The sequence below is a fragment of the Hemitrygon akajei genome, chromosome 6 (genome assembly GCF_048418815.1).
Source record: "Hemitrygon akajei chromosome 6, sHemAka1.3, whole genome shotgun sequence".
Taxonomy (NCBI): Eukaryota; Metazoa; Chordata; class Chondrichthyes; order Myliobatiformes; family Dasyatidae; genus Hemitrygon; species Hemitrygon akajei.
Window position 1 is genome coordinate 2,451,772 of NC_133129.1, and position 18,472 is coordinate 2,470,243.

The 18,472-nt window shown below is 43.7% G+C and overlaps 1 protein-coding gene across 3 annotated transcripts in view; it reads right to left on the reverse strand.

The window, feature by feature from the left end:
* The window catches only part of slc5a6a (solute carrier family 5 member 6a), a 76,703-nt gene that overhangs the window by 23,228 nt on the left and 35,003 nt on the right, over positions 1-18,472 (reverse strand). For all 3 annotated transcript variants that reach the window (XM_073047788.1, XM_073047786.1, XM_073047787.1), the window contains exons 4-8: positions 11,364-11,415; positions 6,274-6,341; positions 4,022-4,176; positions 1,973-2,113; positions 735-864 (exon numbers count right to left, since the gene is read on the reverse strand). In XM_073047788.1, the coding sequence (XP_072903889.1) occupies positions 735-864; positions 1,973-2,113; positions 4,022-4,176; positions 6,274-6,341; positions 11,364-11,415 (546 nt within the window). The remainder of the gene's footprint in view (positions 1-734; positions 865-1,972; positions 2,114-4,021; positions 4,177-6,273; positions 6,342-11,363; positions 11,416-18,472) is intronic.

Here is an 18,472-nt window from a genome sequence, read left to right on the forward strand (position 1 = left end):
TTGTAGTTTAACTTTCTTATGCCTGCTTATAATTTACATACAATCACCTATACAGGTGTAATTGTTTAGTAAATTTTCTACCCATTGTAGGATAGCTGATTTATTATTTTCTAGAAGCTTTGCAGACATTCTACAACAGGTGTTCCACTACCTGAATCTAGCTATTTTATGGGTTATTGTTATCACATGGGCAGCAGATGGAGATACATCTCTACCAAAAGAGGTGTAAGGTGCTCCTTCCCTCTGCTAGCCGGCAGGTCAGCCTTGGGTAAGGTGTAGCACCCGCTTCGCACCCCCCCCACCCCCCCCCCCCCACAACCCCAATCAGAGCAGAGTGAACCCATGGGAGCAGAAGGTGGATGGTCGTACTGATAATGGCTGGGGTTACCGTTCCTGTAAAGATACTGCCCAGAAGGCGGCAATGGCAAACCACTCCTGGAGAAAAATTTGCCAAGAACAATCATGGTCATGAGACCATGATCACCCACATCATACCAGGCGGCGCATAATGATGACGCCATCACTGGAACGCTGTTACCTCCTGCCTGAATACAAGACAAACACAACTACTTTGTCTTTTCATTTTCGCTCTTGCTATAACTAACAGGTCTTATGCCTTACTCTTGGCTTCTGAAGAACACCTGGATTAACATCACCCAATTCAACACAGCTATTGCAATGCAAAGCTTTTTCTCCTTGAGATAATCTGGTTTAGAGAGAGGCCGCTGTGATACCTGATCAGAGGCACTGACGTAACCCTGCTGCAGCGGATTGTTTTCTCCATAGCGAGCGTACATGACCAGGCCCATCAGACATCCCATGGCCAGGACTATCTGTTGGCATGGGAACACTGCATAGCACGACCTACCAAGGGATGGGAGGGGGAAATAATCAAAGGCAGCGAGAGGTTAGTGGCGAAAGAAGAAATCACCCTACGCATTCCAAGTTCATTTATAATCAATCCCCTTGTTTTGTGTTTGAAGATTTCTCCCAGTAACGCACTTAAACCAAAAGGTGATACCACCCCCAAACCCGGAGCTTGAATCCACAAGGAGCCCTATTAGACCGAGGCATTCTTCAGTGATGACACCAGTCACTGAGTGTTGTCACCCCGTGAGAAGAGGACTGCTGAGGTCAAGGACTCCACTCATCTCTCCCCGCACTACAATTCAGACCACCTCACTTTTCTCAGAGTACTCACAGTTGGCAACGATCGGCAACGTGACAACCAACTTACTCAGAGGTACAGCACAGTAACACACCCTTCCAGCCCAACGAGCCTGTGCTGTCCAACTACACCCATGTGACCAATTAACCTACTAACCCACGTCTTTGGAATCTGGGAGGAAACTGGAGCTCCTGGGGGGAAACCCATGTGGTCACTAGAGAATGCACAAACTCCTTGCAGGCGGGGTGGGAACTGAACCCGGGACACAGGCACTGTGATGGCCAGGCTGCCGTGCCCCCTGATTACTCCCAGAATCCTCAGAGGCTCGCCCATGGTTTTTTATTTCATTTTATACAGAGATATACCACAGTAACAGGCCCTTCTGGCCCAATGAGCACACACCTCCCAAGTATACCCATGTGATCAACTAACTCATACGTCCTTGCAAAGTGGGAGGAGACCAGCAGCACAGTAGCAGAGCGATCGGCGTAATGCTTCACAGAGCTAACAATCCGGCTTCAATTCGCTGCTGCCTGTTGGGAGTTTGTATGTTCACCTCATGACTACATGGATTAGGGTTAGAAAGGTGTGGACATGCTACTTGGGTGCCCGAAGCATGGTGACACTTGCGGGCTGCCCCCAGCTCATCCTCGGACTGTATTGGTCGTTGACACAAATGACACACTTCACTCTGTGTTTCCCACTCTTCAGATCTTTAAATCATGCGGAATTAATAAAAAAAATTCAAATGATTCTGTTGTTGCAATGGCTGGCGACCCAGAATGGCTTAGTACAGTAACTTACAGTTTCGCCTGCACCTCGGAGCGCGAGCTGAGGTACCGCTGAACCTGGGCCTGGTTCACTCCGTACAGCGCCAGCATCATGAACACGCCGCCGAAGCCCAGCGTCCAGAAGGTGTGGCGCTCAAAAGGGTCAGGGTTCAGGCTGCAGAGGGCAAGGACAACAATTACTTCAGTGAACAGCACAAAGCAACTCTTACTGCCCACTGGAGGGATTCTCTGCAAGGTGGAACACAGTAAGTAAATTCAACGGTCAACAGAAAACAAACTCAAAACGCTGGACCAATTCAGCAGTCAAGCAGCATCTCTGGAGAGGAATAAACAGACATCTCATCAATTTGTACCCCTCCCTCAGGTCGCCACCCCCTCCCTCGGGACCTGCCCTCTCCAGTCTCTCCTCTTAACTGAAACATATCACTCCATTCCCTTCTCCAACCTTCTTATTTCCTCCTCCCCTTCCTTTCCAGTCCTGATGAAGGGTTTCAGCCCAAAATGTCAACTCTATATCTCTCCATTGATGCTGCTACCCCAGTACATTGTGTGTGTTCCACCAGATTTCCAGCATCTGCAGAACCTCATTTAGATTTGTTGGATTTTTTGGGTTGGCTTGGCTTTACTCTCCAGAAGGTTATGCATCAGAATTTTTGTACCACTGAGCTCTTTTGCTTGTTGATGTACTAATTGTTGTCATGAATACAGATTGTATGAAACTGTGTAAGCTACTTGCGAACAAGGAATTTTACTGAACTCTGGTGTAGTGTACGTCCTTCATCTACCAATCACTTGCAACCATCTTCCAACTCCGCACATTCACCTCCTCTATTGTCATTCACCTCTCCTCAGTCCATCAATCACCTCAGAATCCTTTCGCTACTCCCTTTCCCTTGCTCCAGCAGATTGTTTGTTGCTCCATCTGCCGTATCTTGTGGCTCCGATAAACTACTCTAATGCTGATGTAAATACTGAAATTCAGCATTAAGTGTTTCTCTCGCCATAGTTAATGTTCTGGTCTGACGCAAGTTAACAATGGAAATCCACAGCCTGTTTATCTGTCCACAGATGCTGAATGACATCTGTGATCTTTTCTGGAATTTTCCTTCGCTGACTTGTCTGCATTGGTGAAAGCTTGGCTTTTCATGAAGAGAACACAGAACAATACAGCACAGTACAGGCCCTTCAGCTCAAACCACAGTGCCAACTCTTTTAACCTACTCCAAGATCAATCTCATACTTCCCCCCCCTATATAGCCCTCTATTTTTCTACCATCCATGTACCTATCTAACAGTAACTTAAAGATCCCTAATGTCTGACTCTACCACCACCCTTGGCAGAGCGTTCACCCACCACTTTGTGCAAAACAAACCTACTCTCTAACAACTCCTCCTATACTTTTCTCCAAACATTTTAAAATTATGCCCCCTGGTATTACCATTTCCACCCTCGGAAAAAGTCTCTGGCTGCCCACTATCCATAACCCTTATCATCTTGTACACCTCTATCAAGTCTCTCCTCATCCTCCTTCACTCCAAAGAGTAAAGCCCTAGTTCACTCAACCCATCCTCACAAGACCTGCTTTCTAATCCAGACAGCTTCCTGATAAATCTCCTCTGCACCCTCTCTAAAGCTTCCACGTCCTTCCTATAATGAGGTGACCAGAACAGAACACAATATTCCAAGTGTGGTCTAACCAGAGTATTATAGCCCTGCAGTATTACCTCAATTGAATCCCCCGATTAATGAAGGCCAACACACCATACGACTTCTTAATGACCCTTAGCAACTTGTTCTGCAAAGGGCCCAGTCTGCAGCCCTTTCCATAGGGCTTCACGATTGTTTCTCTTTTACAATGATTCAAGCAAATATTTCCTTTTTTCTTCAGGCAGTGCATTCCTGATCATAAGCCTCCAGACAAATAACAGAAAAATCCCAGCCTTCCTTAAATCCTTGCCTGGTTACTTAACTTCCCTACTACTGGTTCTCCAGCGAGGTCACTCCAACAAGATATTTTTTCTGAATTCTTGTTTTTTGTTTTATTAAATATGGCTCACTTACTCGATTCCCGATATCTTGCCACCCCTCACGGCGGATTGCCACACTTCTCCGATGCCCCCTGCCTGCTTTGCACCGATGATGATGACAGCCAGCTGCCCAGAAAACATCACCAGCGTCTGAAACACGTCGGTCCAAATTACAGCTTTTAGCCCACCCTAAGTGACAGAAATGGGGTGGGTGAGAGGAAAGAAATAGGTGTATCACAAAAATGGAAGTTTGTAAAATAAAATGGTGTCAGTTTATACCATGAGGACACTTTGAGAAGGTACAAGAGGGCCAATTCACAGCCATTTTTTGAGAACTTAGTGTGAGTAGCAGAGTATAGCTCTGAGTGTAGATACGATGGGAAGTATATCTGCCTGGGAAGAGGAGAATGATTCTGTTGATAAAGTCCCAAGGGAAAGTACTAGGATAAATAATCTTCAAGGATATAAAAGAGGCAATTTCTTCGTGCAAGTGGAATTTTCTTTTAGACTTGGTAGAGATGACGATAGAAGCAAGAAAGATAGATTAAAGAGAAGGAGAGGAGGGGAGATTAAAGAGAAAGACTGGAAAAGTGGTCGGACATCTGTGGTTCTCACTGCCAGTACATTGTGTAGAATCGCTTAATGATTAGTTGATAAGTAGTACTTTGTCTCTTTTGCTACTTTGATTATGTTTCTGTAGTTTATAGTTTATATAACTGTAATAAAGTAATTTTGTACAATCTTAAACATGTGTGCAGTACCTCCTTTCTGGATACCTCTTGCTGCTGAATTAGGAAAAAAAAACAAGGAATGAATTTTAAAATGTTTTCTTACGAGGGGTGGAGGAGAGAGAGGAGACATTGAATGGGACAAGAACGGGGAAGTCAGGCTCAGGTTAAACTTGGGCACTAGCCCGACTCAGGATTCTGCTGTTTGGATCTGAAATTCCTGGGTTGTACTCTGGACGTCCAAACAGTGCAGCACCTCAGGAGCCGTCCTGTGTTTCTGATGAGATGCTAAAGAGGTTCCTCTTTTCTGTGCAGGCAGGTAAAAAAGATGCAGCACCACTTGGTAAGAATGGCAGTTTTCAGCCTCAGATTAGGAGCAAAACCACAATAGCTTGACGGCTTGTTAATTGCAAGGGCCGCCTGAAAATTCCTGACCAATACGTATGAATTTTTCTTGGGTCAAGTGTGCAGATTATTAGTGGGTAAATAGTCATAGATGCAGTTCATCATATGTTACTCGATGGCATTTGTAGAGGGGCTGAGTAGTCTCACACATTATGATCATCGGGCTCCTAAGGTTGTCATAGCCGGGGGTGGTAGTGGGGATAAGCTCTCACTATAAAGTGTTCCAAATGGTGTGCAACTCTAACAGCCTCTGACAAACAAGTCTTGGCCTTCGCCTGTGGCTTAGTTACTAGGCCCTGCAGAACTGTTTCTACTGACAAAAGAAGGGGCAAATACGGACCACCGGCACCTCAAAATCAACTGCTTTGGGCAGACGGGGCTCATCAGCCTTGGATGGCAGCCCGCCTAGGAGAAGGAAAACTCTGCTGCCCTGCGGCCATACCCCCACCCCCATGGGAAAGGATTCGGGAGTAAACCCTGAGGAAGAAATCCAGAGCCGGGGTCCCCAGGCAGTTTGATGTTGTTTTCAACTTCACTCTGGCAAACTCTGCGACGACACTGGTGCCAGGCTGTATCGGCACTTGCCCTTCCCTGGGACTACATCAGTGACGTGGAGATGGGGAACCCGCAGCGTGGGCATCAGCCAGTTCTTCAAATCTTCCCGCCCAGGCTTGCTCCCTGGAGAGGACACAGGATCCCCTGGGATCGACAGAAGCTCTGGGGAACCGTAGCATCCTGCACAACAGCTTCAAAGGTGGTGCCTGAAGAAGGCAATGCCTACCATTAAATACCCTCTCTATCAGGGTTAATACAATCAGGAATGGAGGTACAGGAGCCTGAAGATCTAAACTCAATGTTCTAAGAACACCTTTTTACACTTCACCATCAGATTTCTGAACGGTCCATTAACCCTTCTTATTCAGCAACTTTTTCAGCAGTCTATTTTTGTAACCTGTGGTAATTTTTATGCCTTTGTACTATACTGCTGCTACAAAACAATAAAATTTATCAGTGATCATAAACCTGATTCTGACGTGCGCTCCCCATTTTGCAACAGCAACCATAACTACACTTCATGGGGAAATCACAAAATCGTGAAACTGCTGAATAAACATTTGGAAAAGTTGTGTAATTCTGACCACTGATTACTTACCACTGCTGTATAGAGTGAACAGACCAGGCCCATAGCTAGTACTGCTCCCCACAAGTTAAAGCCAGTCACTGTGAAGACAAGATACAAGCCTCAATTTCTTGAGCAGCAAAGATCAAATCATAGAACATAGAACACAATGTTGTGCCAACCTTTTAAGCTGCTCTAAGGTCAATCTAGCCCTTCCCTCCCACATTTTTGTTTCATCTCTGGTAAGGTGTTCCACGCACCCAGTATTCTGTGTCAAGAGTTTATATCTGAAATACCCCACCTATACTTTCCTCCAAATACCTTAAAATTATAGTCCCTCATTTTAGACATTTCCACCCTAGGAAAAAGTCTCTCTGACTGTCCACTATCTATATCCCTGATCATCTTGTACACCTCTATCAAGTCACCTCTCAACCTCTTTCTCTCCAAAGAAAAACAGACCTAGCTTGCTCAACCTATCCTCATAAGACCTGCTCAAAGTAGCAACACTAATTATCTCCATACTAAATGGAACGGTGACTTTAGTAATGGCAGTCAGCTGACTGATCAAAAGAAAATCTGTTTCCTTCTCTGTCTTCGCACCTGTTAACCCCACTACTCCTACCTACTCATTTCTTCCACTTTGGGCGTAAGAATTAACTTTTCCTCAACATCATTTCATCAGCTTTGCAGTGTCTAGTGAATACTTAGACCAAAAGTCATGGGAGTAGAACTGGGCTAATCAACTCATTGAGTCAGCTTCACCTCATGGCTGACATATCATCTCTCAAACCTATTCTCCTGTCTTTCCCCCTGTAAACTTTGATGCTCAATCAAGAACCTGTTAACCTCAAGATTCACAGATAAAGCTGATGAAGTTATTCACAAACAAAAGGTTCTACAGATGCTAGAAATCCAAAGTAACAGCGCATTTTGCATGTGGAGGAACTCAGTAATTCAGGCAGCATCAATGCAAAATTAATAAATGGTTGACGTTTTGGGCGAAGACCCTTCATCAGTACTAGAAAGGAAGGGACAAGATTCTGGCATCTCCCCCCCCCCCCCCCCCCCCCCCCCCCCCCACCTTCCTTTCCAGTCCTGATGAAGAGTCCTCAGCTCAAAACGTCGACTCTTTATTCTCCTCCATAGATGCCGCCTGACTGCTGAGTTCCTCCAGCATTTTGTCTGCGTTGCTCTGAAGTGATTCAGGTTTGGCACAAAGCCCAATTCCATTGAGATTTTAGAGCCATTGTTCAGGTGCAGGCTTTTACTTCCTCATTGTGAATCGTTTTATTCCAAAACCAGCCTCGGATCAGCTCCACCTCATGACCTGCAGTCTACGCAATAACATTCACTCAGCATTCTTCTAATCATAGTGCCGAGAACAAAGAAACCCTGGTTTTAATGATTCAAAGCCATCTTTGAAGGACAGTTACTCCCAGTTAATAAGAAGTGAAAACTGCCTGAGAGCTATATTGCTCTATAATCAAATACTATATTTAACCACGTTTAAAAATAAAATAATCCTGCCACAGTAACTTAAACAACTCTGCACAGAGTGAACGTGGAGAGGATGTTTCCTACTGTGGGGGAGTCTAGAACCAGAGGTAAACAACCTCAGAATACAAAAATGTCACGTTAGAACAGAAACAAGGAGGAATTTCTTTAGCTAAATAGTGATGAGCTGTGGAATTCATTGCCAGAGACGGCTGTGAAGACCAAGTCACTGGATATATTTAAAGTGGAAGTTGATACGTTCTAAATTAGTAAGGGCATGAAAGGTTAAGCAGAGAAAGTGGGAGAATGATGTTGACAGTGATAATAAATCAGCCATGGCACAGCAGACATGATGGCCTGAATGGCCAAATTCTGCTCCCTTGTCTTATGGTCCTAACTTGGGAAGCATCAATCCGAAAACTCATTTCTTATCAGGTCCAACGAACAGTACCTAGCCTACTCAATTTTTTCTAGGTCGCTTTGATTAATCCCCTATCTCTTATTATGAATTATTCTGGTTTTACACAGGACCTTAAATTTTATAGGATTTGGTTAAGCAAAAACAAAAAAATCTTGGTACATTGTTAATGCCAGTGCCACTTTGAAGTGACTTAACAGCAATTTAACACAGCCAAGTACCCGAGTTTCCAATTTGACCGTTGACAGACCTAGAAATATTTCAATTTGTTGCTTCGCTGAGTATCAGAGAGATTGATGAGATCAGCACTGGCCCTAACATTATATGCTTGCACGAACTCCTGCCAAGAGGTACAAAGGTTCTCTGGAGTCCTCGTGTTGACTTCTCCAAAGGTTAACTTGCAGGTTGAATCAGTGGTAAGAAAGGCAAATACAATGTTAATTTTCATTTCCAGAGGACTAGAAGAAAGAGCAAGGATATAATGCTGAGGCTTTACAAGGTATGCGTCCAACCGCACTTGCAGCAAAATCAGCATTTTGGGCCCCTTATCTAAGAAAAGATGTGCTGGTATTGGAGGGTCCAAAGGAGGTTCAAATATCCCAGGAGTGAAAGGATTAACATATGAGGAGTGTTTGATGGCTTTGGACTTGTACTCGCTGGAGTTTAGAAGAATGGGGGGGGGGGGGGGTGAAATCTCATTCAAATCTATCAATTATTGGAAGGCTTAGAGTGAGTGGATGGAGAGAATGTTTCCTATAATGGGGGAATCCAGGTCTCCAAATCAGAAGAAAGGCCTGCCAACCTACTTCTGTGTCTCGCACAAAAACCCGATGGACAACTACACTATGCCTATGCACCATGAGTCACCAGCAACTGGACGGCACTCAACAATAAGGTCTCAAAATAGAAGGACGTCCAAACCTGGGGCTCACGGGCCCCTCAGATAATGGTAAGGGCATATAAAAGGCTGGGAACACCTACTTTAGATAGACTGTAAATAAGGTGGAATTTCTTTAACCAGAGGATGATTAATCTGTGGAACTCAATGCCACAAAGGCAGTGGAGGCCAAATCACTGGGTATATATAAAGCAGAGGCTGATAGGTTATTGATTAATAAGGGTGTTAAAAGTTAAGGGGAGAAGGCAGGAACCAGGTACCTCTCTTCCTTCTGGCCTATTGCTGCAGCCCCTGGCAACCACGGACACAACAGGAGAATTTGAGATCCAACAAGGAAAAAAAACAAATTCTGTACAATTTCTATTTCCCTCTGCAGCAGCAAGCAATGAAAAACCACACCTGGTATCACATGCACTGTGTTACTTCAACTTAGATTGACCCGATGCGAAACCAACCAACACATCTGCTGCCAAGTGCAGAGACCAGTTTAATACAGAACTCATGACAGGCAGATCAGATCCAAGCCTCCTGGCTGAAGGTGTTGTTAAAAGCTTTTACCATCCATTATCCAGAATCAGTCAATTGTACATCAGTCAATGAAAGCAAGCATACAGGTACAGCAGGCAGTGAAGGAAGCTAATGGCATGCTGGCCTTTATAACAAGAGGAATTGAGTATAGGAGTAAAGAGGTCCTTCTGCAGCTGTACAGGGCCCTGGTGAGACCCCACCTGGAGTATTGTGTGCAGTTTTGGTCTCCAAATTTGAGGAAGGACATTCTTGCTATTGAGGGAGTGCAGCGTAGGTTCACAAGGTTAATTCCCGGAATGGCGGGACTGTCATATGTTGAAAGATTGGAGCGACTGGGCTTGTATACACTGGAATTTAGAAGGATGAGAGGGGATCTGATTGAAACATATAAGATTATTAAGGGATTGGACACACTGGAGGCAGGAAGCATGTTCCCGCTGATGGGTGAGTCCAGAACTAGAGGCCACAGTTTAAGAATAAGGGGTAGGCCATTTAGAACAGAGATGCGGAAAAACTTTTTCACCCAGAGAGTGGTGGATATGTGGAATGCTCTGCCCCAGAAGGCAGTGGAGGCCAAGTCTCTGGATGCATTCAAGAGAGAGTTAGACAGAGCTCTTATAGATAGCGGGGTCAAGGGATATGGGGAGAGGGCAGGAACGGGGTACTGATTGTGTATGATCAGCCATGATCACAGTGAATGGTGGTGCTGGCTAGAAGGGCCGAATGGCCTACTCCTGCACCTACTGTCTATTGTCTATCAGACTCCATTTGTCCAGGAGCGATCTTAGCACACATTATTGCTATGAATGTGGACTCAGCCAGCTCCATCACTGTACTAGCTTCACCCCACCATGGAGGGCATCTTCAAACCGCAGCAACTGTCAGGAAGGACCCTGACCATCTGGGGCATGCCCTCTTCAAACTACTACCAGAGACAGAGGAACCTGGAAAGCTACACTCAACATTTTAGGAACAACGTCTTCCCTTCCACCATCAGATTTCTGAATAGTCCAGCTCACTATTCCTCTTTTGCACTTGGTTTTTTTTATTATAACTTCTAATTCTTTTGTGTCTTGCACTCGACTGCTGCCACAAGACAACAAATGTCACCACAAATGGCCTTTATAAATCAAAGTATTGAGTATAAGAGTTGGAATGTTATGGTGAGGTTGTATAAGGCATTGGTGAGGCCACATTTGGAGTACTGTGTTCAGTTTTGGTCACCGGATTACAGGAAGGATATTAGTAATGTTGAAAGAGTGCAGAGAAGGTTTACAAGGATGTTGCCGGGACTTGAGAAACTAAGTTACCGAGAAAAGTTGGATAGGTTAGGACTTTATTCCCTGCAGCGTAGAAGAATGAGGGGAGACTTGATAGAGGTATATAAAATTATGATGGGTATAGATAGAGTGAATGCAAGCAGGCTTTTTCCACTGAGGCTAGGGGAGAAAAAAAAAACAGAGGACATGGGTTAAGGGTGAAGGGGGAAAAGTTTAAAGGGAACATTTGGGGGGCCTACTTCACACAGAGTGTGGTGGGAGTGTGGAATGAGCTGCCAGATGAAGTGGTGAATGCGGGCTCACTTTTAACATTTAAGAGAAACTTGGGACAGGTACATGGATGAGAGGTGTATGGAGGGATATGGGCCAGGTGCAGGTCAGTGGGACTAGGCAGAAAAATGGTTCAGCACAGCCAAGAAGGGCCAGAAGGCCTGTTTCTGTGCTGTAATGTTCTATGGTTCTATATGCCGGGTACAATAAACCTGAGAATGATTCAGCATACCTGCATTTAGGGCCAGGGCAGGTGCATAGAGGACTACTCCCATGTAAATTACCTGAAATCAGAAGAGAAGAAAGTTACTGAACAGAAACCACTCTCCCTGCACATGTATCTAACGCAATGAATTCTGTATCAGCATCACCACTTCTGATCAGCAAGCAGCAGGTGCAGCAAAGTCACAGAGTTTTACTGAAGGAGCATCGAGGTTAGTGCAATCGCTTTAAAGTACCAGCAGTCACTGATCAGGGTTCAATTCCCACTGCTGAAAGGAGTCTGTATGTTCACATGATCACATAGGTTTCCACACGGGCCAGGTCTAGTACACTGCTGGCATGCTATGTTGGTGTCAAAAGTGTGGTGACACTTGTGGGCTGCCCAACACAACCATAGAAACATAGAAAATAGGTGCAGGAGTAGGCCATTCGGCCCTTCGAGCCTGTACCGCCATTCAGTATGGTCATGGCTGATCATCCAACTCAGAACCCTGTACCTGCTTTCTCTCCATACCCCCTGATCCCTTTAGCCACAAGGGCCATATCTAACTTCCTCTTAAGTATAGCCAATGAACTGGCCTCAACTGTTTCCTGTGGCAGAGAATTCCACAGATTCACCACTCTCTGTGTGAAGAAGTTTTTCCTCATCTCGGTCCTAAAAGACTTCCCCTTTATCTTTAAACTGTGACCCCTCGTTCTGGACTTCCCCAACATCGGAAACAATCTTCCTGCATCTAGCCTGTCCTTCAACCATCTGTGATTTGATTTGATGCAAGCAACGTATTTCATTGTATGCTTCAATGTAAATGCAACACAAAGCTAAACTTCCTCTTTTTTCAAGTATCTTGTGTATGAATACTATACCACAGATACTGCTCCCTTGAGGTCCCAGGGCAGCTTTTCAAGTGGAATTTTTATCAAATAGTTTTCTGGAGAGCTTGTTGTGTTGGTCTTCTGCCAAGCCAGAGCACTATTTCCCCAAAATACACCTCTCAAAAATTAGTGTGGCTCAAATTCACTTGCTAAACTCAAGTTCCCATTTAGCAATTTCTGAATGGAGAATCAGAAGGAGGTGGATACAGCCCAGTCCATCACAGGCAAAACCATCCCCACAATGAGCATATTCTCAAGGAGTGCTGCCCCAAGAAAGCAGCATCCATCATCAAGGAACCCCACCACCTAGGCCATGCTCTCTTCTCACTGCTACCATCAGGCAGGAGGTACAGGAGCCTCAGGTCCCACACCACAAGGTTTGGGAAGTTTCACCCTCAACCATCAGGCTCCTGAACCACTCACTTCAACACGGAACTGATTCCACAACCTATGGACTCACTCTCAAGGACTCGACAGCCCGTGCTCTCAGTATCACTTATTTTATTTGCACTATTTGTCTTCTTTTCCACAGTGGTTGTTTGTCAGTTTTTATTTTTATTTGAATTTATAGTTTTTCATGAATTATATTGCATTCTTTGTTTATCCTGTAAAAGTGCAAGAAAATGAATCTCCAGGTAGTACACAGCACAGACTTTATTTGTCATGTACATTTCCATATATTCGGAAATTGCTGTGACGTGTTGGGGCGTGACATAAACAGAAAACAACATTCAATAATTGCGAAGAATTATATAAAGTCAGAAGTACAGATATGAAATAAAATGTGCCTAAGTACCAGCATGGAGGCAGATACAAGGGGTGATTGATAAGTTTGTAGCCTAAGGTAGAAGGAGATGAGTTATACAGCTCTCATCACATGCACATGCAGTTCAACTCTTTGAGTGATTATGCAGAAAGTTTGAAGTTAATAACTCATCTCCTTCTACCTTAGGCCATGAACTTATCAATCACCCCAGATGAGTTATTAACTTAAAACTTTCTGCATAATCACTCAAAGAGTTGACCTGCATGTGCATGTAACCAGAGCTGTATAACTCATCTCCTTCTACCTTAGGCCACGAACTTATCAATCACCCATCTGTGGACTCTTTCTGGAGGTCCAAGATCTGTATGTTCCACGACCGCTGGACTAAGTGTGTAAATGTAGGAGGGGACTATGTTGAAAAATAAATGTTACAGATTTTCTAAAATTGACTCCTTCTACCTTAGGCCATGAACTTATCAATCACCCCTCGTACATACTTGGATAATAAATTTATTTGGGTTTGGATGGAATGCCTGTAGGTTTATGGGAATAAAACAGGGAAGTTGGATTAATCAGAAAGGTCTTTTGAGGCAGCAAAGGTGAGACAATTTCCTTCCGTGCAGATGACAGAATAAAGTGTTTGGCGTCATCTCGGATTGCCCAATTTAAAAAGCAATCTTCTGTTGAAACAGGGTAAACACGTTTCTAAATGAAACGGGTTTTGAAACCTAAGAAAGGAACATCACACAAAGAGTGTGTGTTTTCCTGATTTGTAGCTTAAAGATGAAATGTTTAACATGTTTGCACATCTCCCACATGACTCCAGCCTTTTATTACTTGTCTCTGTCTCTCAGTCTCTGCGCTGAAGGGCTTTCTATCCTCAGGCGGTTTTAACTTATACTTTCAACAACCGCTCATATTCGACTGACTAGTTCACTGCCATACTTGCCTCCCATAACAGCATTTGTAATGACCAGTGTGCGCAAAAATCTTGTGCTGAGCAATTCTTTGCCCATTGCACACTGAATAATTTCACACATGTGCACACTGAATAATTTCTTCAAATAAAAACAGCATAAATAAACCAGTTCTACAATCTGCAGACAAATCATTAGAAACTCCACGTTGTCAACACCATCCACATCAGAAACTGGAAAAGGAAATGTGATCGTGTACGATTGTGAAATATACTTAACGTGCCAACGAGGTACAGTGTGACAAACTTCTGTGAGCAGTTTAAATTCCTTTGTGCGCTCGTAACTAAAGATATGCGCGCACACCTTAGAGGAAACGTTGTTTAACAGTACGGTCAGCACAGTACTGTAGCAGTTAGTACATCACTTTACAGCACCAGCAACTGCCCACAGATTTAAGATTAAAGTTTATTTATCACATATATATCGAAACGTACAGTGAAAAGAGTCATTTGCATCAACAACCAACACACTTGAGGGTGTGCTGGGGAAGCCCGCATGTGTTGTCACACATTCCACACCAACGTACTACTCCCAAGCCCATCAGGGCTTCACCTGTATGGAGATTGTTTGTTCTCCCTTTAACCGGATGGGTTTCTTGCAGGCGCTCCGGTTTCCTCGCACAAAGACATATGGTTAGTGAGCTGTGGTCATGCTATGTTGGAGCTGGAAGTGTGCAGACGCTTTCAGAGTGCTCAGCACAATCCTTGCTGATTGATGTGAAATAAAACTAATCTTTAAAAGTCTTTCTAATCTTTAAAAATTCTTTGTCCGTATAAATGCTCCAATTAACAGTCATGGCCATCCTCCTGATCTCCCATGGCCTGACCTCCTCCAGGATCACCTCCTTATATTTATTTCAGTCTAGGAGTCCCTGCACCTCAACACACATATCACCCCCCACCCTCCAAGTGTACTTCCAACACCAGAAAATAACAGGGCAGAAAAGGGAAAAGTTGCTGCAGATGTTTCTCTATTTAAGACTGGTTAAATTATCTGCATGAAACAGAATACCCGTTGGCCAACCATTTTAATTCCTATCCTCATTCCCATTCCAATATGGCGATCCATGGTCTCTCCTGCATGAAGCCACTCTCAGGTTGGTGGAGCAACACTTCACATTCTGTCTGGGTAACTTCCAACCTCATGGCAAGAACATTGATTTTTCCCCTCCCTCTTCCCTCATTTTCTATTCCCTACTCTGGCCTCTTACCTCTTCAGCCGCCCATCACCTCTCCCTGGTGCCCCTCCTTCTTCCCCTTTTGTTGAGGGCCCTTCAAGGCACACCACTCAGCAAGCCCCTGGTTTAACCCTAGCCTAATGAAACAATTGACAATAACCAATTAACCTACCAACAGGGCTGTGGGAGGAAACCGGAGCATCTCCAGTCACGGGGAGAACATACAAACTCCTTGCAGGCAGTAGCGGGAATTGAACCAGGGTCGCCTGCAGTGTAAAGTGTGTGCTAACCAGTATACTACCGTGTAGTCCCATGTACAGGTGAAAGGTGACTCAATTTATCTACATCAGTTGCCCACCTCTCAATACCCTAATCTAACAAAATTTATTCAGGCTCAGGTTTGAATTTGTTCATCTGCCTCAACATTGAGGGGGAAATATCTAGATTCCCATCACGTGCATGTGAAGTACTGCCTCGTGATGATGACCAACTCCAGTTTTCATGCTTAAAAATTTACCAAAGGCTGGGCTTTCTTTATCTCTTGCTTTGGAATTCCTTTAATTAGCTTAAAAAAATTAACCAGATCACTTAGTCATAAAGCACAGAGCAGGCCCTTCGGCCTATCTAGTCCATGCTGAACTGTTATTGGGCCCTGTCCCATTGACCCGCACCTGGATCATAGCCCTCCACATCTCTCCCATCCATCCAAACCTCGGTACACAAACGCATGGGACTCACAGTGTTGGATTCAGTTGTCCTGAATCCAATGCTCTTTCAGAAGTCAGGAAAGAGGCATAAAACTTGGTGCTTTATGATCACTTTATTAACCGCAAAGAAAATTGGAAATACAGAACTCAAAGAGTCCAGTAACTAAAAACAGAGAACAGAAAAAAGGAAGATAGCAGGGCCACGTGTTCTGCCCTTCTTACACCCCACAGGTAAGAAACATTCCATTCTAATTCATATACAAGATCAGAGAGCCCCTACTCAAGTAATGCAACACCTGAGAAGCTTCCAGATGATAAAATATAACCACTAGGGACCATTTTACAACTGCATATACATACTGTGGCCACTAGGAAACATATTAAACAACTACATGTATACAAGTAGTTAACTATTAGCAAATAATTAATTGTTAAGATGCAAAGAAAATAACAATTAAACAGACTAAGCTTGGGCACGTCAGCACACCAACTTGGTACTCCTGCAAACATCCACTCCCTGTACCACAGCACCCAGTGGCTGCACCATACAGTACGTTATAATTTCTCACCTGGGCTATCCCAACGTACCTCGCAAATCTGCCATATTTATAGGCAGAGAGAAGGAGGAGACACCTGTATGATCCCCTCCAGTTCGAAAGCAATACTGATTTGGAAATGGAGCAACATGCACAAAATCCTGGAGGAACTCAGCAGGTCAGGCTTTTCAGACAGTTAAGGTGTCAGGCCAAGACCCTTCATCAGGTCGGGAAGGGCAAGAAGCCTGAATGATATCCCTTCCTTTCCTACAATTTTGCTTCTTCCCCCTCTCTTTCCAATCCTGATGAACTGTCTCAGCCCAAAATGCCAACCGTTTATTCTAGCGATGGCCAACCTATGGTTGGCTAGAAGTGGTACATTGCACCACAGTGATAATTAAAAAAAGTAAGCCTACTCATGCAAAAAGTATTAACCAAAAACCCATTTGTAGAAAAAAATTAACAGGAATTCAAGTAGATTAGAGCTAGAAATAGGTTTTACTGAATAAATCTAAAACTTAGCAATTATTTTTAGCAATTTTATTATTTCTTGCACATCTTTTGGCAATTGTTATCTTCTTTCACATTAATCTGTTTTCAATTTTAAAAAAAGTTCAATGAGTCAAACTAGGGAAGAAGGACTTTTGTTCTGCAGTCGTTCCATAACTGTTCCATACACGTTTGATGCTTGTTTGATCCTGAGGCGCCAGGCGTCTGCACCAGCGGTGCATCGCAGGTTTTTGCCAGTCAGTTTACAATTGACACTCGTGCGCTACAGAGTTGTGCTTTGTTCGTCCTTTGTGAACATTTGTAGTGTTGTACTTTTTCAAAAATTAAACCTCGTTTTTACATTCAGTTACCCATCACAGTGCAAAAGAAAAGTAGAAAGTGATAGTAAGAGTGAATTCAATGAACAGTGGGAAAATGAGTTCTTATTTATAGCCGGTCCGTCAGGAAAACCGTTGAGCATTGTTTGTGAAAACACTTTCTCACATAATAGAAGACATGATCTTAATAGACACTATAAAACACATCAGACGGAAATAGAAGGAAAACTGAAGCTAGTGCTTGGGTCTGAGTTACGGATAGAATATGTGATTAAGAAAAAGGAAAAAATCAAAAGAAGACAAAATATATTTGTTAAAAGTTTCATTAAGGTAAATAATGTTTATCTTGTATTTATATTAAATCAATATATCATGTAAAAATGCTAAATATGTCTATATTAACATTTTTTACAAGAATTGAATGAGGGTACAAGAGTTGTATGGCGCATCGGAACTCATGCGTGAAAAAAATTGACGCGTGGAATGTAAAAGGTTGGCCACCCCTAGATTACTTCCCCTCCCTACATGCTGCCCGACTTGCTGATTTCCTCCAGCAATTTGTGTGCATATTGCTTCGGATTTCCAGCATCTGCAGAATTTCTTGTATTACTGGTTTTAAAATATATTAATGCTTTTTTTTTCCTGTCACTGGTTCTAAATTCTTGAACTCCCAACACTGCAGTGTTGATCTTCTAAGATCAAGTGTTGCAGTTGACAATGGCAGCTCACCACCATCTTTTCCAGGGCAATTAGCAACAAGCAACAAGTACTGCCTTTGCCAAGAACGTCTCTTTAGAACAGAGATGAGGAGGAATTTCTTTGGCCAGAAGATGGTGAACCTGTGGAATTCATTGCTACAGGCAGCTCTGGAGGCTGAGTCATTGGGTATCTTTAAAGGTTCTTGATTAGTAAGAATGTCAAAGATTATGGTGAGAAGAGAACAATAAATCAGCCATGATGGAATGGCAAGAAGACTTGATGGGCCAAATGGCCTAATTCTGCTCCTATGTCACATGGTCTCATGCATAGCAACAACGTATTAAATAAACCAGACCCAGGAGAGTGAGATTTGTCCTCCATCTAACATTTTTGCTCCTGCTCTCTTCACATTGCAACTCTGCCTCACCCCCTTCAATGTTTCAGTCACCGAAGCCAGGCTCAGAATTGGCCACTGACTTAGATACACATTTATTTAACCCATGTACATCACCCAAACTCGATTTCAATGTGTAAGAGAAGTTTGGATAGGTACTTGA